A 21,378-nucleotide genomic window follows, 5' to 3' on the forward strand; every position below is an offset into this window, starting at 1 on the left:
TGCCTTGTGTTTTCTTTTCCTTCTTTCCCATATTTCTATATTAATTTAGCTAACTCTACAACAAAAGTATAAATCTCCTCTTAATACATTTCTACACATTAACTCATCCATTAAGTTTGCCCTCCATTTGCTTGGAAATACTCCTTCGTCCTGCTCCCATTTAGTAACTTTCTAAAAGGGGCTGTAGAGGTGTCATTCTAGGACTGCCCTTTGCCATCATCTTGATAACCTCCTTTATCTTTTTCCTAGGTTGAACTCATTTTCTGAATCTTACATTATTTACTTTCTCTCATTGTAGTGAAGCATAAACATTCTCCAGCAGAATTTTGAGAAAGGGTGAGTAGGAATTAATTTGTAAGCTCTTAGGTGTATGAGAATGTCTTTTTCTGCCCAAACATTTGATTGATAGTTTGGCAGCGTATATAATTTTCTAGGTTACAAATTATTTCCCCCAGAATTTTCGAGACATTGCTCTATTATTGACTTCTACTGGGTAGATTACATTGTTGTTGTTCAGACATCTGATGACATTCTGATTCCTGATCTTTTATATGTGACCTGATTTGTTCTTTCTATAAACTCATCTTGTTATCCTTGGAGTTTCAGAATTTTATTTAAGTATTTGGTGTAGTTCTTTCCTCATTCATTAGGCATAAGGTTGGCTCTTTATTGCCCTTCTTTTCTGGGAAAATTTCCTTTGTATAACTATTCTGGTAACTTTCTGCCTTTTAACTTTTCTTCTTTCTGGAGCTCCATTCTGAATTCTTTTTAGAATCGTTCCTAGAATTCTTTTACTCAGTGTTGAACCTCCTGGACTGATAATCTATCATTTATCTCTTTGTCCTATTTTCTGAGACATTTCTCAGCATATCTTCTACTCCTGTTGATTTTAAAAAATTTCTGCTGTACTACTTTTAATTACCAAGAGCTTTCTTTTTTTAATAGTCTTTTCTTCTTTCATTAATGAAATATTCCTTTTCTTACTGCAGAGAACATTAATCTTTTTAAAAAAGTTGTTCACTGTTTCCCAGCATTGGATCTGTTCCATTAGGTTCCATTTGTCTCTGTTTTGATCTCTATCATGTTGGTGGCTTTCCTCAAATGCCTGGTGATCCTTGGCTGTTTGTGGAACACTAAAATATTGATTGGGAGTGGTGTGGATGGATGGTCAGAGTCTTTCAGTTAATGGGTTTCACTACAGGGCGATCAAGCAGAGACACTGCTATTTCATCGTGAGACTCCCAAATGTCAGTATCTCTAAGTCTTTTCTCTTGAGCAAGATTGTATCCCATAGAAGATGCCTCCTATATTCTACCTGTGGGAATATAAGCAAGACTGCCAAGGATCTGAGAAATAATCATGGATAGAGGGCTAGGGGTCTCACCACCTGACTTAATTTCCCTCTCTTTACTCTCTTGTTTCCCCCACCCTCATTTGTGCTAGAGTTCGATCTGGTTCAACCACTCACTCTAGAAAGTAATGATCTCCAATCTTTGCCTGGGTAGTCCCCTTTCCTATGCTGTTCTGCCAGGAATCTGCAGGATAAACGCCTTCTCTGAAGAATTTAAACCAGTTGTTTTTTGACTGCATCTCATACCCCTGCCTTCAGAAACTATGTAATCTTCCAATTTCAGGACTTTCTAAGGTTTTATGGTATGAAATTGACTTGATTCTTGTTAACTCCATTCTCCTCATGAAAGGTTTAGGTTTCAACTTTCTGTAAAGGCAGTTTACCATTCCCCTCATACAATTATTTTCAAGTTTCTAATATTTTGTGGACATCTCTTATCAGCTGTCTTCTCTCTCTAGTTTTCTTTGTCTTTGTGGCTTTAAATCTTTTCCTTCTTTTATTGCCATTTTAGTAGGGTTCTGGGAGGGATCAGAAAATTTAAAAATTGCTCGATTTGCTATGCTTAACTGGAAGCTTGTTTTAATTCATCATATCACAAAACATGTTTCATGGAACAATCCTAAAAGATGTCCACGAAAATGTCATTTTGTACAATACAAAGCAGAATAACAAACATTCTGTGTTTAGAGCCTAATAATTGGCAAGTACCCAATTAAAGTTTGATTATTTGATTTCAAAGTTAATAAAGCCATAGTTCTACCATGAGTCAGAATCAAATTGACGGCAATGGGTTTGGCTTTTTTTTTTTTTATTATGCACGTAAAGAGTATTCCAGCAAGAAATGCCTGAAAAAGGGATATTTTTGTAAACTACATCAATTATAAACCAGTAGCCCAAACCCAAGATTAATGTTCATTCCAAAAAACAAAGTATATAAAGGAAGTTAAAAATAATCAAGTATGATAAGTCACTTATCTCGTATGAGTGGAGAATGAAAATGACATTTCCTTAAACTTGCTAAAAGGTTAGTTTGTTGTCTAATCTTTCAGAGTACCTCTAGTGAGGAAACAGGAGGTTAGCAACAGCACCCACTTATATAAGGAAACTAAATAAAATAGGTGACTTAATGGAAACCTGGCACAAAACCCAGGAAGTCCACTTCCAATAAAATTGTCTATTCAGTCTGCTTAAGTTTAAATTTTACACTAACAATTTCTAATCCAGATGTAAGAATTTCACAAGCTCTATTTATTAGATTGAGTAGTGTATAACACAAAAGATAACTTCAGGTAGAAAGTCACACCCGTTAAAACCTGTTGCCGTCGAATCAATTCCAACAGATAGCAACCCTACAGGACTGAGTAGAACTGCCCCATAGAGTTTCAAAGGAGCACCTGGTAGATTCTAACTGCTGACCTCTTGGTTAGCAGCCGCAGCACTTAACCACTACACCACCAAGCAGAACAGCCTCATTCCATTTCAAAAAACTTCAGAGAAGCCAAACAGAGACAGAGTTACTTCTAAAATCTAGCTAAGCTAACCTAGGTAACAAGACAGTCAAATTTTTCTCAAGAAATTCTTTTATAAAAATAACTGTAGGATACCATGGTTTCTGTTCAGTGTAACTGGGTAAACAAATAAAGATGTACTCATCCTACTAACTCCACCTTCCTTAGTTCCTTGGTCAGTCATCAAATTTCAACATTTAGAAGTCCAAGGTCACTTCTCTGTTGCATATTCATTAAAACAAAACAAAACAAAAAAACCAAACCTGTTCCCAGCGAGTCGATACCGACTCGTAGTGGCCCTACAGGACAGAGCAGAACTGCCCCATAGGTTTCCAAGGAGCACCTGGTGGATTCGAACTGCTGACCTTTTGGTTAGCAGCTGAGCTCTTAACCACTACGCCACCAGGGTTTCCACAGATTCATGACTGCCCCTAAACTTTGAGACAATTACAACTAACATTTACAGGTTCTCTTAGAGTCTTCTAGTAAAGCAGTTTATTAAAAAATATCTAAGAAAGTTCAAAAAGGTAAAAATTAAAAGTTAAAGCTCTTAAAGGTTCTATTACTATAGCTATGATTTATACACTTTAACCTGAAACAAAAAAAGACTGGTAAGATATTTAACACATTTCTGAAAGATAAGGCAAAGTAGTCAATGGTTAATCTTTTAAAGTAGGGAGCAGACATTATGTTATGAAAATGACCAAGGTGATTTTACATTAAGAATTATTTTTGAGCTCAAAAGCATATTTAAAGAATCATCATCAAAATAAGATAATTTGAGTTATAAAGGCTGCAGACAACCAGAAACTCAGAGGCTTAAGGTGGGCAATATTTACAATACTGATGCTTTAGTAGTATTCCGTAGAGAAAAGAAGTACTGGATTTCGAGTCAGAAGACTGGATCAAATTTTGGTTGCCCCAATTAACAGCTATATGATCTTGGCCAAGATATTTAACCTTTTAAAACTATTTTAAAGTTTGTACTTATGAAGGATTTCGAGCAGTTCAGAAACTGCCAAAAATAATGATACCCGTGGAACAGACTCAACTAATCTTAACATTTAAGCCATTTTTGCTTTACCCCTCTTACACTGCAGTTACATCCAAAGCCTATCACCCTGCCCCTCTAATCTCTTTCAGCTTCTTTCTTTCACCAGAGGAAACTGTCCTGGGATTGCCATACATGTTTTTATTACTTAAGCTTTCTGAGTCTCAGCTTCCTGTTTGTTACATCTATAAAATTATCAGGTAGCTGTGGCCAAGGTCAATCAAATAGTAAGTACTTAACGCCCATTACCACATGTGTATAAGACCCTGGGAAATGCTGTATAGAAAACAAAATCACTACTATCAAGGAAGAAGTTTACTAGGAAAAAAGCAAAAAGAATATATTTTACTAATGTTAATTGTACGACCTAGAATAATTTTATATACCATTATGGGTGAAAACTGGCCAGTTCAATTCTCATAGTATTTTTAATGATAGAAAAATCAAAACAAGTACAAAAGTGGAGAGAACAGCATAATGAAATCCCATGTTGTCGTATTCTAGCCTCCATAATCATTAATTCATGTCTATTTTTAATTTGTTTTATTCTGACACAAATCATGAACATCATAGCTTCATATATAAATGTTTTATATAAAAGTAACTCTAAAAGTGCTCTTTGGGGGAAAAATAACCTTAATACCATTATCACAAATTTAAAAACACGATAACTGATTAATATCAAATATCCAGTTTTTTTCCTTTCTTTTTTTTATGTTAAAATAGGGACCCCCAAGTAAGACCCATACTTTGAAAGCAGCTAAAATGTTTGTCTCTCTTAATCTACAAATTCCCATTTATCCTTTGTTTTAATCCCTGCAATTTTTTGATTGAAGAAATCAGGTTATCTGTATTATAGTCTGGATTTTGCTGATTATATCTCCTCGATATCATTTCACATGCTTCTGTGTCCCTGTATACTCTGTAAATTAGTATCCTGATCAGATTTTTATTTTTGTCCACACAGGTATTTAATATCTGGTTGTCTTTCCTTTTTTTTTTTTTTTAAATTGTGATTTAGGTGAAAGTTTACAGAGCAAATTAGTCTCTCATTAAAGTTAATACGCAAGTCGTTTTGTGACACTGGTTGCCAACCCTGTGATGTGTCAACACTTTCCTCTTCTCCACCCCAGGTTTCCTGTTTCCACTCATCCAGTTTTTCTGTCCCTTCCTGCCTTCTCTTTGCTTTTGGACTGGTATGTCTGTTAGTCTCGTATACATGCTTCAAACTATAAAGCATGTCTCTCACATGTATTATTGTTGGCCCTATAGACCTGTCTAATCTTTGGCTGAAGGGTGAAACCTCAGGAGAGTTTTAAGTACTGAGTTAAAAAGGTGTCTTATTCTTGGGGTTTCTCCAGTCTCTGTCAGACCAGCAAGCCTGGTCCTTTTTGTATATATATGAATTTGAATTTTGTTCTACATTTTTCTTCCACTCTATCTGGGAACCTCTATTGTGATCCCTGCCAGAGCAGGTAATGGCAGTAACCGGGCAACATCTAGTTGTTCTGGGCTCAGTCTGGTGGAGGTTGTGGTCCATTAGTCCTCTGGACTAATCTTTCCGTTGTGTCTTTGGTCTTCTTCATTCTCCTTTGCTCCAGCTAGGATGGGACCAGTGGGTATCTCAGATGGCCACTCACACTCTTTTAAGACCCCAGTCGCTCCTCACCAGTCAGATGTAGAACAGTTTCTTTATAGACTACATCATGCCAATTGAGCTAGATGTCCCCTAAACCATGGTCCCCAGCCCTCAGCCCAGTAGCGTGGTCTCTCAGAGAATTTGGATGTGTCTGTGAAGCTTCTATGACTTTGCCCTGGTCCAGTTGTGACTTCCCCAGTATTGCGTACTGTCTTACCCTTCACCAAAGTTACCACTTATCTACCATCTAGTTTTTTTTCCCCTCCCCCCCGCATTGTAACCATCAAAGATTGATTCTTTCTGTGTAGAAACATTTTCATGTGTTTTTACAATAGTGGCCTCATACAGTATTTGTCCTTTTGTTATTGATTTGTTTCACTCAGCCTAATGCCTTCCCAATTCATTCATGTTGTGAGATGTTTCACAGATTCACTGTATGCTAACGACTACTAATGTTCACTGTCTAAATCCATTAATTCATTTGGGTTTGCAAAGTAGTAATATTCAAATTCCAAAATTCTTCAATTATTTGCTCAAATGCTTGTAAAAAATAACTTCCCTTCCCTTTATTATCCTAAAGTATACTTTATTCAGGAGAGGCAAGATAGACACTTGGTTCTTTCCTCGTACTTGCCAGTCTTCAAAATTATTTTCCTGGTGGCCTCCAAAGGTGACTAGTTAGTTAATTTATTTATAAAGTATCATTGTGAATTCAAGGATTTAAACATATTTTACGGGTTTTAATAACTGCAGTTATCATCCTTCTTTCAAATTGTCCCGTTTTTGACTATAGAAGCCCAATCGATTCTTGAGTCCTTTTGTTACAATCCCAGTAGTCTTTGATTGCTTCCCTTGCTGTCTGTTATGAAAAAATATTCTATCTGCATCTTATTTATTACCTCAAAACTGCAATCAGTCATTTCTCTCAAGAAGACCTGGTTCTTTTACCAGGAAATGGCAGTTAGAGAACACAATCTGAGTACCAGGAGGGGGTCACAGTACTTTCTTATCACTTAGACATTTTATACTTATTGAAAGAGTTCTTTTAGAATGCGTAGTTTTAAAATGTGTACCCCCCAAATTCAGGCACAGCTGGAATCTCAGAATGTGCCCTTATTTAGACATAGGGTCTTCAGAGGTGCAATTAAGAACTGAAATGAGGGAGGGGGGCAAGATGGCAGAGTAGTCACATGCTTCCAGTGAGCCCTCTTACAACAGAGGCCCGAAAAAAACAGTAAAAAGATTACATTTATGACAAGCTAGAAGCCCTGAACATCAGAGGCAAAGTTGGAAAACGGACTGAGTGGCAGGGGGAGGGAGAGACGGTTCAGAATTGGAGAGGAGTTGCTGGACCTGAATCGCCAGGAAACCTCAGGCATCATTCCTGGGAGCAGCTGTAGCAGGCTGGTAGTAGTGTTCGGCTGCAGTATCCTCAGGGAGAAACATCTAGCCGCACAACCTACTCACACCTCTGGAAGCAGAGAACGGCACTCTCGGCAAAAGCTAAGTATTTGTGTACACTTTACTGCGACCTCTGTCCCAAAGCTGTCTTTAGTGGCTGTTGATTTCCCTGCGCCTGAGATAGGTCCTGTTGTGTGACCTGAGCCATCCTCCTGGCCTTGGAGAAGGAATAAATTCACAACTGGGGAAAAGATAATCTGCCAGCTCCACTAACCTGGGGAGCTCAAGGCAGAAGTGGCTCCTGTCCAGACAAAAACTATCTGTGGGCTTTGAATACCTTTACCCCGTGCATGGACCTGTGCGGGCCTATTTCAGGAGAATAGACCCTTGATGGCAGATTGCAACTGTTTCAGCTGGGTGGTGGAGAAATGCGTGTGTGATGTTTAACACAGCTTTGCCTATTAAACAGGGTCTTCATCTACCCACATCAGGGGCCTAAGGACTGGTGGCTCCACTCAGGTCACCCAGCCACCTGTGACTGGGGCCCAAGGATAACTGGTACCTCCCAGTCCTTACAACCAAAAGCACTGGGTGCCCAAGGTCCATTTGCAGAACCCACCCACCTGTGTGCTCTAGGGAACAGGGATGCACTTTCCTCACAGACACTTGGGGGGTGGTTGTCAGCCCCCTGCCTTGTTCAGAGCATGACCCCCTGTGCAACCAGATACCGGTATCTACATCAATCACCTCTGCCCACCTAAGACAGTAGGACAAAGCCTGTACCACACACTTAGATGACCAACTACCTGGACAACTGAGCTGAATCCATACAAGAAAAGTGAATGGACTCCTAGGTTCATATACCTGGTAACAGTTCTAGCCATCTGGTGACAGGACGTTAAAGGTTCAAAGGTGAAAATAATCAAGCTAGCTCACTCAAGCAACCTATCTGGGCATATCAAAACAAAACAAAGCAAGAAGCCAGGATACAGTTAACCAAACCAAACCAAACCCAGTGCCAATCAGTCGATTCCGAATCATAGCGATCCTACAGGACAGAGTAGAACTGCCCCATAGAGTTTCCAAGAAGCACCTGGCAGATTCGAACTGCCAACCTTTGGTTAGCAGCCACAGCACTTAACCACTACGCCACCAGGGTTTCCAGGATACAGTAAGCAAACATAAAATAAACTAATACGATAACTTATACGTGGCTTGGAGACGACAGTCAATATCAAATCACATAAAGAAGCAGACCATGATCATTTCAACAAGCTCTCAAAACAGGGAATTGAGGGATCTTCTGGATGAAGGTGCCTTCCTGGAATTATTAGATGCAGAATACAAAAGATTAATATACAGAACTCTTCGAGACATCAGGAAAAAGATCAGGCAATACGCAGAACAAGACAAGGAACACACAGATAAAGGAGTTGAACAAATTGAAAACGTTATTCAGGAACACAATGAAATATTTAGTAAGCTGCAAGAATCCACAGAGAGACAACAATCAGAAATTCAGAAGATTAACAATGAAATTACGGAATTAGACAACTCAACAGAAAAATACACGAGCAGAACTGATGAAGTGGAAGGTAGAATTTGTGAGATTGAAAACAAAGCACTTGCCACCAATATACTTGAAGAAAAATCAGATAAAATAATTTTAAAAAATGAAGAAACCCTAACAATCAAGTGGGACTCTATCAAGAGAAATAAACTATGAGTGACTGGAGTACCAGAATAGGAAGGGATAATAAAAATACAGACAGAATTGTTGATGATTTGTTGGCAGAAAACTTCCCTGATATTGTGAAAGATGAGAAGATAACTATCCAAGATGCTCATCGAACTCCACATAAGGTAGATCTTAAAAGAAAGTCACCAAGACATATTATAATCAAACTTGCCAAAAACAAAAGATAAAGAGAGAATTTTAAGAGCAGCTAGGGATAAATGAAAAATCACCTACAAAGCAGAGTCAATAAGAGTAAGCTTGGACTACTCGGCAGAAACCATGCAGGCAAGAAGGCAGTGGGATGACGTATATAAAGCACTGAAGGGAAAAAACTGCCAGCCAAGAATCATATATCCAGCACAACTGTCTCTCAGATATGAAGGTGAAATTAGGAAATTTCCAGATAAACAGAAGCTTAGGGAATTTATAAAACCAGACCAAAACTATAAGAAATACTAAAGGGAGTTCTTTGGTTAGAAAATCAATAACATATCAACCCAACACTAGATCACTTGACAGAGCAATCAGATGTCAACCCAGATAGGGAAATCACAAAAATAAATCAAGACTAAAAAAACACTCAAAACACAGAAAAATTGATGTCATCAAGTAAAAGAAGACAACAGTAAAACAATAAAGAGGGACTAAGATATGCAGTCATAGATCTTTCATATGGAGTAGAAGACAAGGCGATATAAAGAAATAAAAGTTAGCTTTAAACTCAGAAAAAATAGGGGTAAATATTAAGGTAACCAAAAAGGAGAAAAACAATCCTACTCATCAAAATAAAATACATATAAAAAATAGATTCAGCAGAAAAAAAAAAGAACTACAATGAATAAGAGGAAAAGACAATATGTAAATTACTCAGCACAAAACATTAAGTGGGAAAAAGAAACTTTCAAAAATACACAAAAAAAAAGTCATCAAAATGACAGCACTAAATGCATACCTATCCATAATTACGCTGAATGAAAATGGACTAAATGCACTAATAGAAAGCGGCAGAATGGATAAAAAAACACGATTGTCTATACGATGCCTACAAGAGACACACCTTAGACTTAGAGACACAAACAAACTAAAACTCAAAGGATGGAAAAAAATACATCAGGCAAACGACAATCAAAAAAGAGTAGGAGTGGCAATATTAATTTCTGACAAAATAGATAAGGATAAGGAAGAACACAGTATAATGATTAAAGGAACAATATACCAGGAGGATATAACCATATTAAATATTTATGCACCCAATGACAGGGCTCCAAGATACATTAAAAACTCTAACAGCATTGAATAGTGAGATAGACAGCACCACAATTACAAGAAGAGCCTTCAACACACCACTTTCGGTAAAGGACAGAACATCCAGAAGGAAGCTCAATAAAGACACGGAAGATCTAAATGCCAGCATCAACCAACTTGACCTCACAGGCATATACACAACACTGCACCCAAGAGCAGCCAAATATACTTTCTTTTCTAGTGCACATGGAACATTCTCTAGAATAGGCCACATATCAGGTCATAAAGCAAGTGTTCACAGAATCCAAAACTCTGAAATATTACACAAAGCATCTTCTCTGACCATAAGGCCATAAAAGCAGAAATCAATAACAGAAAAAGCAGGGAAAAGAAATCAAACACTTAGAAACTGAAAAATACCCTGCTCAAAAAAGAATGGATTAGAGAAGACATTAAGGATGGAATAAAGAAATTCATAGAATCCAATGAGAATGAAAACACTTCCTAGTAGAACCTTTGGGACACAGCGAAAGCAGCACTCAGAGGTCAATTTATATCAATAAATGCACACATACAAAAAGAAGAAAGGGCCAAAAATCAATTATCCCTACAACTTGAACAAATAGAGAACAACAAAAGAAACCCTCAGACACTGGAAGAAAGCAAATAATAAAAATTAGAGCAGAATTAAATGAAATAGAGAACAGAAAAAAAAAAAAAATGAAAGAGTTAACAAGACCAAAAGCTGGTTCTTTGAAAAAATTAACAAAATCGATAACCACTTGCTAAACTGACAAAAGAAAAACAGAAGAGGGAGCCAATAACCCAAATAAGAAATGAGATAGGCAATATTACAACAGACCCAACTGAAATTAAAAGAATCATATCAGATTACTATGAAAAACTGTACTCCAACAAATTAAAAAACTTAGAAGAAACAGATAAATTTCTACAAACACACTACCTACCTAAACTAACATAGAGGTAGAAAAACTAAATAAACCCATGACAAAAGAAGAGATTGAAAAGGTAATCAAAAAACTCCCCCCAAAAAAGCCCTGGCTCAGACAGCTTCAGTGCAGAGTTCTACCAAACTTTCAGAGACGAGTTAACACCACTACTAACTAAAGGTATTTCAGAGCATAGAAAAGGACGGAATACTCCCAAACTCATTCTATGAAGACACCATATCCTTGATACCAAAACCAGGTAAAGACACCACAAAAAAAAAGAAAATTACAGACTTATATCCCTCATGAGCTTACATGCAAAAATCGTCAACAAAATTCTAGCCAATAGAATTCAACAACATATCAAAAAAATAATTCACCATGACCAAGTGGGATTCATACCAGGTATGCAGGGATGGTTCAACATAAAAAAAAAAAACACTAATATAATCCATCATATAAATAAAACAAAAGACAAGAACCACATGATCTTATCAATTGATGCAAAAAAGGCATTTAACAACGTTTAACATCCATTCATGATAAAAACTGAGCAAAATAGGAATAGAAGGAAAATTCCTCAACATAGTAAAGGGCATTTATACAAAGCCAACAGCCAAACATCATGCTAAAGGGAGAGAGTCTGAAAGCGTTCCCTCTGAGATGGGGAACCAGACAAGAATGCCCTTTCACCACTCTTACTCAACATTGTGCTGGAGGTCCTACCCAGGCTAGATAAAGAAATAAAGGGCATCCAGATCGGTAAGTAAGAAGTAAAAGTATCTCTACTTGCAGATGACATGATCTTATACACAGAATACCCTAAAGAACCCTCAAGAAAACTACTGAAACTAATAGAAGAGTTCAGCAGAGTATCAGGATACAAGATAAACACATAAAAATCAGTTGGATTCCTCCACACCAACAAAAAGAACATTGAAGAGGAAATCACCAAATCAATACCATTTACAGTAGCCCCCAAGAAGATAAAATACTTAGGAATAATTCATACCAGAGATGTAAAAGGCCTATACAAAGAAAACTACAAGACATTACTGCAAGAAGCCAAAAGAGACCTACGTAAGTGGAAAAACGTACCTTGCTCATGGATCAGAAGACTTAGCATTGTAAAAATGTCTATTCTACCAAAAGCCATCTATAGATACAAGGTAATTCCGATCCAAATTCCAATGACTTTTTTTAATGAGATGGAAAAACAAATCACCAACTTCATATGGAAGGGAGAGTCCCCGGATAAGTAAAGAATTGCTGAAAAAGAAGAACAAAGTGGAAGACCTCACTCTACCTTATTTTAGAACCTATTAAACCACCACAGTAGTCAAAACAGCCTAGTACTGGTAGAACAACAGACACATAGACCAATGGAACAGAATTGAGAATCCAGACATAAATCCATCCACATATGAGCAGCTGATATTTCACAAAGGCCCCAAGTCAGTTAAATGGGGAAAAGACAGTCTCTTTAACAAATGGTGCTGGCATAACTTGATATCCATCTGCAAAAAAAATGAAACAAGACCCATACCTCACACCACGCACAATAATGAACTCAAAAAGGATCAAAGGCCTAAATATGAAATCTAAAACGATAAAGATCATGGAAGAAAAAATAGGGACAACGCTAGGAGCCCTAATACATGGCATAAACAGTATACAAAACATTACTAACAATGCAGGAGAGAAACTAGATATCTGGGAGCTCCTAAAAATCGAACACCTATGCTCATCCAAAAACTTCACCGAAAGAGTAAAAAAATTACCTAGAGACTGGGAAAAAGTTTTTAGCTATGACATTTCTGATCAGCATGTGATCTCTAAAATCTATGTTATACTGCAATGGGCAAAAGGTATGAAGAGACACCTCACTAAAGAAGACATTCAGGTATATATGAGGAAATGCTCCCGATCATTAGCCATTAGAAAAATGGAAATCAAAACTACAGTAACATTCCATCTCTCTCCAACAAGGCTGGCATTAATCCAAAAAGCAAAAAATAATAAATGTTGGAGAAGCTGTGGAGAGACTGCAACACTTATACTCTGCTGGTGGGAATGTAAAATGGTACGACCACTTTGGAAATCGATTTGGCGCTTCCTTAAAAAGCTAGAAATAGAACTACCATATGATGTAGAATCCCACTCCTTGGAATATATCCTAGAGAAATAAGAGCCTTTACACAAACAGATATGTGCACACCCATGTCCACTGCAGCACTGTTTACAATAGCAAAAAGATGGAAGCAACCAAGGTGCCCATCCACAGATGAATGGGTAAATAAATTAAGGTATATTCACACAATGGAATACTACGCATTGATAAAGAACAGTGATGAATCTGTAAACACTTCATAAGATGGAGGAATCTGGAAGGCATTATGCCGAGTGAAATTAGTCAGTTACAAAATCGTATGAGACCACTATTCTAAGAACTTGAGAAATAGTTTAAACAGAGAAAAAAATATTCTTTGACGGTTATGAGAGCGGAGAGGGAGGGAAGAAGAAGGGTTTTCATTAATTAGATAGTAGATAGGAACTATTTTAGGTGAAGGGAAAGTCAACACACAATACAGGGGAGGTCAGCACAACTGGACTAAACCAAAAGCAAAGATGTTTCCTGGATAAACTGAATGCTTCGAAGGCCAGTGTAGCAGGGGCAGGAGTTGGGAGACCATGGTTTCAGGAGACATCTAAGTCAATTGGCATAATAAAATCTATTAATATTCTGCATCCCACTTTGGAGAGTGGCGTCTGTGGTCTTAAACTCTAGTAAGCGACCATCTAACATGCATCAATTGGTCTCAACCTACCTGGAGCAAGGGAGAATGAAGAATACCAAAGACACAAGGTACTTATGAGCCCAAGAGAGAGAAAGAGCCACATAAACCAGAGACTACATCAGACCAGAACTAGATGGTGCCTGGCTACAACCGATGACTGCCCTGACAGGGAATCCCTGAGAGAGCAGGAGAGCAGTGGGATGCAGACCCCAAATTCTTGTAAAAAGAACAGACTTAATGGTCTGACTGAGTCTAGAAGGATCTCAGAAGTCATGGTCCCCAGACCTTCTGTTAGCCCAAGAAGGAATCATTACCAAAGCCAACTCTTCAGACAGGGATTGGACTGGACTATGGGATAGAAAATGATACTGGTGAAGAGTGAGCTCCTTGGATCAAGTAGACACATGGGACTATGTGGGCAGCTCCTGTCTGGAGAAGAGATGAGAAGGCAGAGGGGGTCAGAAGCTGGCCGAATGGACATGAAAATAGAGTAGAGGGAAGGAGCGTGCTGTCTCATTAGAGGGAGAGCAACTAGGAGTATATAGCAAGGTGTATGTAAGTTTTTGTAGGAGGGACTGATTGGGTTTGTAAACTTTCACTTAAAGCACAATAAAAAAAAAAAATTGAAATGAGATCAAAGTGGATTAGGATGGGCCCTAAATGCATTGAGAGCGCCCTTTTGAGATGCAGAAAACGATACCCACAGGCACAGAGAAGGAAGTCTTGTAAAGATGGAGGTAGAGATTGGAGAGATGTAGCTACAAGCCAAGGAATATCAAGGATTGCTGGAAGCCACCAGAAGCTAGGAAGAGACTAGGAAAAACTATTCCCTAGAGCTTTCAGAAGGATTGTGGCTCTGCCAACACTCTTATTTTGAACTTCTAGCCTCCAGGACAGTGAGAGAATACATTTCTGTTGTTTTAAGTCATCAAGTTTGTGGTAATTTGTTATAGCAGCCCTAGGAAACTAATACAGACCTAGACATAGTTTCTGTTTTAAAATCAAATAATAAATAAAACAAATATATATGCAAAATAAATTGTGAAAGTATACCTAAAACTTCTTTACACGTAGAATCCAACTTTTCAAATCACTTAACTCTGAGTTTGTCAATGTTCACTTTTCCCACAAAATTATCACCCTTTGTAATATTAAGAACAGTGGCGATGCATTTTCTTCAGGAAATCTGTGAAAGAACTAAATCCTTGGTGGACTTTTCAGCTGGCATTGCAATTAATTATGTAGATTAAACCAACTTCTGACTCCCACTCAGCAATGCTGGTACAGGTCTGACTGACTTCCCCCACTTCCTACTCTCCATGTGGGCCTTAGGGTTTAAGAGCTATTATCTTCATGGCTTAATCCATCACCACTTTAAGGTGGCTGCTCAAATATAAACACTATCTGAGACGCCTTCCCTGGCTCTTTATATAAGAGATCACCTCCACAATGTCATGATCCTAATCCCTTTAAAGCACTTCTTTTATCACCTGTTCTATATTCATCTTTTTACTGCATACAAGAAAATAATCTCCATTGGTAAAGACTCTATCTCTTTTGTTCACTACTATAGTCCTAAGTGTCTAGAAATGTGCTTGGGACTGAACTGCTCAGAAGTATGTGCTGAATGAATGAGTTGATCTCAGTTTCCTTTTGCCTCGCCTAATATGAACATCACAATGTGCTGCATATGGATCTAGAATTTGAATCTGAGTAATCTTCACTCAACATAATATCTAAATACAAGCTAACTATTTTGTATGGTATGTAATTTACTTTAATGCAGGAATAAAAACTGGCTATGTTTAACTTGAGACGTAGTTTTCGAACAAGAAATCTTCCTAAGTGACTTTCTATAATTTTGAATATATGCTATTTTAGCCTTACACATTGACTTTATAATCGATCCTCCCAAGTAAAAAGTAACATCATAGAAAAATGAGCTAAATGGGTAATCAATGAGTACCCAGCTACTCTAAAATAAGCCTGGACTGGTTAAGACATTTGCTGCTAATTCCCAAGGTGTCTGTATTCTTTAATTGCTGTTGGTTAAGTGACATTGAGTTGATTTTTCATTTATCATGTATTTTCAAAAACAATGAATTCATTAATCCTATTTTAAAACAAAAATCCGTTGTAACCTGGCCTGGAAAATAAATGCTTACCTCCTTCCCTAAAATGGCTCATAGTAAGTTGATCTTTGAAGCAGAGTTAACAGCCTGAACCCCCAAGGGAGGAGTCGCAAAGCATTGTGGGTACCTTTTTTCAGGCCCTGTTGCAAAGCCTTCCTGTATCAGAGAGCCATGTGCCAGACATGAACAAAAGAAATACTTAACTGCTAATGTAAGTAATTCAACTCATAGCTACCCTTGTAAGAGTAGAAATGCCCCAGAGGGTTTTCAAGGAGTGGCTGCTAGACTCCAGCTGCTGACCTTTTGGTTAGCAGCTGAGCTTTTAACCACTTCACCCCAGGATTCTGCTATGAGTAGGAACCAACTCGAAGGCAATGGAATTGGTTTTGTTTTCGGAACATAAGTGAATCTCTAAGAGGTGCTTTATCTCCAAGAAAAATTTCCAACAGAAATGTATCTAGAAGCCAAATCATACCTGCATCTGGGAATTATGAATAAAGAACCCTGGTGGCACAGTGGTTAAAAGCACTCGGCTGCTAACAGAAAGGTCAGCAGTTCGAACCCACAGCCACTTTTCGGGAGAAAGATATGGCAGTCTGCTTCTGTAAAGATTTACAGCCTTGGAAACCCAATGGGCAGTTCTACTCTGTCCTCAGAGTCACTATGAGTAGGGATCAACTCGATGGCAACGGATTTGGTTTTGAGTTCCTGCTATCAAAGACATGCCTTGCTACTACCTTCAATTACTGGCCTACAAAGTATTTTACTTCATCTTCCCTAAGGACTTCTGCACTAATGTAAGACCACAATGTAGGCTGCTAAACACCAAGCAACTGGGAAAAATGTTTTTCTTCATGCACACACATAACTCCTCCCTCCCGCCAAGTTGAGTATAAAGGAAAAGAAGGGTAGGGAACAACATAAATAACTTCATGAAAGCAAAATCTATACAGGCATTAATACAATAAACAGAGCTCAGCAGAGTTCTGTGCACAACAACTATTGTCCAAACCAAAATATTATTGAGTACTCTGGCACAAGCATTAAATTAAAAACAAAAAAAGGTAGAAAACAAGCAAAAAGTCACTTACCATGTATCATCGTCAAGTCATAAAATTGTGCACTTAATAGATCTTTTCTTATGATAGCTTTTTTTCTGTAAACAGCAATAAAAAAGGTAAAAGAATTAAGACAAAATTGTCATTTTGCTTATTTTTTTCTATTCACTGCCTCTCAAAAAGAAATATATTATGCACTAAATTAACTATCTTGAAAGTCTGATAAATGACTTAACATTCTCAGAGACTCCTACAAGAGATTAGAATGTCAAGCTACAATTTTAATGTATAGTGAGTTGTAGCATCTTAGTCTTTGAACAATTACCTTACTGGTTTAATATGACTGACTAGCTACCAAACCATGTAGGGAGGCGAGCAAGTATTACTTGCTCTTAAAGGGCTACTAGGAAACTGTAGCAAAGAAAGCATGACTAGGTGCTATTCCGTACTCCAACAACTTAAAATGGAAGCTTACTACCAAGAAACAAAATCCCTTCCCTGGAACTTGTAAAAAGTATCAAAAAGGGATTATGTAAGGGTTTTAGTACTTTAAAAGGGATAGGTAAGATGGAATGATTCAAAAAGAAGGTACAGTAAATATCCAACAGCTGACAGAGAATTTTTCACCTTGGGATAAATCATTAGGGGTCTGAATTGGCGTGCAAAAGCAAGTTTTTATTCTGCATCAGCTATTTCCCCACACCATCCCTCTACCACGATCTGAGAAAATGCAGGTAAACATGTGGACCAAATCAGCTGTGCTAAACTCAAATACAGATATGAGCCTTACAGCCTCTCAGCAAGAACGAAGAGAACTGGTAACTCTGAAAAAACACAAAAATGCATGGCCATGACAGCCAGTGATAGAAGCTATAATAAGACGGAAGCTAGCAAAAGGATTTCTTCATGATACCTGGGAAAAGACTCCCACTATCTACCACACAAACATAAACAGAAACCCAAAGATGACTCAAAACAGTTTTAAGAAAATTTTATTAAAATTTATTCTAACCAGTTCTTATTAACTCTGGAGCTCATGGATGGGCTCTTGGGAATAGATATTCCATGAATCCCTTGAATCATGTAAAATTTTACATTTATAAATATGCTTTTTTTTTTTTTGGCAGAAGGGGTCTGTAGCTTTCTTTAGATTCTCAAAGAAGTCTCTAACTCCCCAAAAGTTAAAATCTAAGGAGCTACAGTGTTATAGATTAGTGGCAGGATTCAGTTCTCAGGAACTTTTGTCAGCTGTTTTAGTAACTGAATAAACTTACTTTCTTAGATTAGATTCTGATGAAATGTACTAATGAATTATAGCTTTATTATAAATTTGACAATATACTGACTTAAAAATACAACTCTGGATAGCTCTATATAGATTCGAAATCAAAATATGCTTAAATTTTAAATGTTGAGAACAACTTATTTTAAGCATTAATAAATTAATTTCCACTACAAACAAAAAACAAAAAACCCATTGCCATCGAGTCGATTCCGACTCATACCGACCCTACAGGACACAGCACAACAGCCCCATAGAGTTTCCAAGGAATGCCTGGTGGATTCAAGCTGCCGACCTTTTGGTTAGCTGCCATAGCTCTTAACCACTATACCTCCAGGGTTTCCTTCAGGATACAACTAATATTCAATTCAGTTCAACAAATGTTTTAAATCCTACTGAATCTGAGTATCAAGCAGTGTATTTCAAGGCAATTATGTTAAAACAGGACAATGGTTTTTAACTACAGCAGTTAAAGATCAAATCTAAACATGCTGAACATTTTTTTAAACATTTGATATAGTGATAGTGGATAGGGAGTGCCTGCTACAACACAAGGAAGGAATATGTGAGAGGTAATAAGTGGTTACAATTATAATTGTCTCATGAAGAATGCTGGGCTCATTAGTTACTGTCTGCTTTTTGTCCACAAATAACTAGTGCAGTGCTATTCAAAATGTGGTGTGAAGACTCATGCCTCTCCATTAACTGTTAGTGGTTTTTAGTAAGTACAAAAATGAGTAAGCATTCAGAAATTGTTATAAAAAATTTCACACTACTGTAACATTTTTATTGTACGTTATAAAAGTATCAGTCTAAACAAGTTAACATACAAAAATCAAATCTTCACTAAAGATAGAGTTCAAATTATATTCTTCTTTCTTAAATGATCAAGGGTGTGCTTTCAAAGAAATAATTAAATACATTTAAATCCACTTCATAAGGAAAAAAAAAAAAACAGTACTTTTATTCTACCAGCTAACTTCTTGTTCTATTCATTAGGATTCCACTTTCAAATTTCATCACTAACCTTACACAGTTTTTAGAATTTTCATGACAGGAGAGCTGTTTCTTAAAACAGCTTTCATTTTTCTTGTCTTTTGTTTTTCTTGACTGTCTTTTTACTTGAACCTGTAAGAAAAGAAAAAGCAACTATTTACAGCTCGAATCCAGTATTACAAATGTTAAGTTTTCAACTTTCTCTTGAAATGATAAAAATTTAAAGCTGCCTGCTAAAAGGCTAGTCCAAATACATATGCTTGATTCATTCAAGCATGCTAAACCTTAAGTTTTAAGTGTGCTAAGCTCATCAAAATGGTGAGAAACAAGCACGTCAACAGATGAAGTACATATGACAGGTATGAGCACAGATTTCTGTATACGCGTAGGGCTGAGAAACTAACTCTATCTCAGGAAGTCAGAGAAGAATCCGATGAGTAGATGATTTATGAGTTGGACTTAAAAAATGAGTAGGAATTTGTCTAAAAAAAAAATATCCTAGATGGAGGAAAGAACACAGAGTTAGGAAATAAGCTCCTGTGTCTGTGGAATAGTGAGAAGCTCATGTAGACAGAGAAGAAAAGAGTAGCAGAATATAAGATTGATAAAATGTATTATGACCAGATTGTAAAGGGTCCTGAATAAGAAAATAGTCCTACAGGCATCAGAGACAACATGGAATTTTCCAGTAAGTGAATGAGATGATCAAATTTGGTTTTTAAGAAGATAACTTTGGCAGTGATATAGAGATGGAACCAGTAAAGAGATTACAAAAGCTAAGAAGCCAGAAAGAAATGTGGCTACTGAGCAGCTAAAACTTAGCTCATCTGAATTGAGATGTGCCATAAGTGTAAAATATACATCAGATTTCAAAGACTTAGTACAAAAAATAGAAGGTAAACTCTCAATAGTTATAAAAAAATTCATTACATGTTGAAATATAGTAGATAGATTCGATTAAATAACCTATGTTATTAAAGTTAGTTTTACCTGTTTCTTTTCATTCTTTTAATATGGATACTAAACTTTCAAAATTACACACTGGCTTGGAAAATACTTCTACTGGGCAGCACTGGCCTAGATGACAGCAGGAAGGCTTACAAAGAGGCAACAGCAGAGAGATGGAGAAAGACAATGAGCAGAAGGAATAGGCAAAGACAAGGGAGACAGAAAAGAACTCCCAGAAATTTCTGATCTGGGTACCTGGGACTGTGGTACTACTAACCACTGGGGTTTGGAGAGGGGACAGAGAGTGAGGCGAGTTTTGAATGAGCTTTGACTTTGTTCATTTTTAGATCCTTTGGGTATTCTAGATGGAGATATGCAGCAAACAGAGGGAAATACAGGTCTGGTTCTCGGGAAAGAGATCTGGACTAGTGAGAGTTTTTAAAAGCCATCCAAATATATAGGTGTACTTAAAGCTATGGAAATAGTTGAGAAGATTTAGGGAGAGAGTATACCAAGAGAACCGAATGAAAGAAAGGAAGATCCTTTGAGAAGCCCTGATGATTAAGAAAAGATGGTAGGGAGATGACAAAGCAGACTGTCAAAGATCAAGTAAGTAAAACAAACATATGTACAACCAAAAGAGAAGGATGTCCTGAAAGCCGAAGGAAGCAGTGGGTAGTCAACAACATCAAGTGCTGAAAATAAACCATGGGATCTGGCAGTCAGAAGACTACTCTGGCTCTTAACGAGGATAGTTTTAGTAAAGTAAAATGACAGACAGGTGAAAGCTATATGGGAATTGAAAAGTGAATGAATTGAGAAAAGGGAGTAAGCAAATACAGATGTCTCATTGAAGTTTAGTTGTAAGGGAGAAAAGGATAAAAAATTGATAGATTCAAAAGAAGATTAAAGGAAGATATTAAGAGAATGTGGAAAATTTCCCACATGACAAAAAATATCTTTTAACTCTGACGAAATTAGATTAGCACTGCACCAAACTTTTAAGTAAAATAGTTAATTAAAACATACATTTTTATTCCAAGCAACCAAACAAAATTTCACAGGAAACTATCTTAGGGAGCTAGTTCATGCAACAATAATGTAGTCTGGAGAAACAGAGACTGTATCTTTCAGATAAGCCACGGTTTAATTTTGATTATAATATCACACACTTACATAATGTCGTATCTTTTAATGTGGAAGATTTCCCACATGCCAAGAAATATCTTTTAAGCCTCCAAGTTACACAAGCAAATCATTTTTTTATATATGTCATTTTAC

General features: G+C 37.1%; 1 protein-coding gene across 2 annotated transcripts in view; it reads right to left on the reverse strand.

Annotated features, from left to right (window-relative positions):
* The window catches only part of SCAF11 (SR-related CTD associated factor 11), a 100,987-nt gene that overhangs the window by 16,422 nt on the left and 63,187 nt on the right, over window positions 1-21,378 (reverse strand). For both annotated transcript variants that reach the window (XM_049882901.1, XM_049882900.1), the window contains exons 5-6: window positions 19,181-19,281; window positions 16,905-16,969 (exon numbers count right to left, since the gene is read on the reverse strand). In XM_049882901.1, the coding sequence (XP_049738858.1) occupies window positions 16,905-16,969; window positions 19,181-19,281 (166 nt within the window). The remainder of the gene's footprint in view (window positions 1-16,904; window positions 16,970-19,180; window positions 19,282-21,378) is intronic.

Source organism: Elephas maximus, chromosome 4 (assembly GCF_024166365.1).
Source record: "Elephas maximus indicus isolate mEleMax1 chromosome 4, mEleMax1 primary haplotype, whole genome shotgun sequence".
NCBI classification, from domain to species: domain Eukaryota; kingdom Metazoa; phylum Chordata; class Mammalia; order Proboscidea; family Elephantidae; genus Elephas; species Elephas maximus.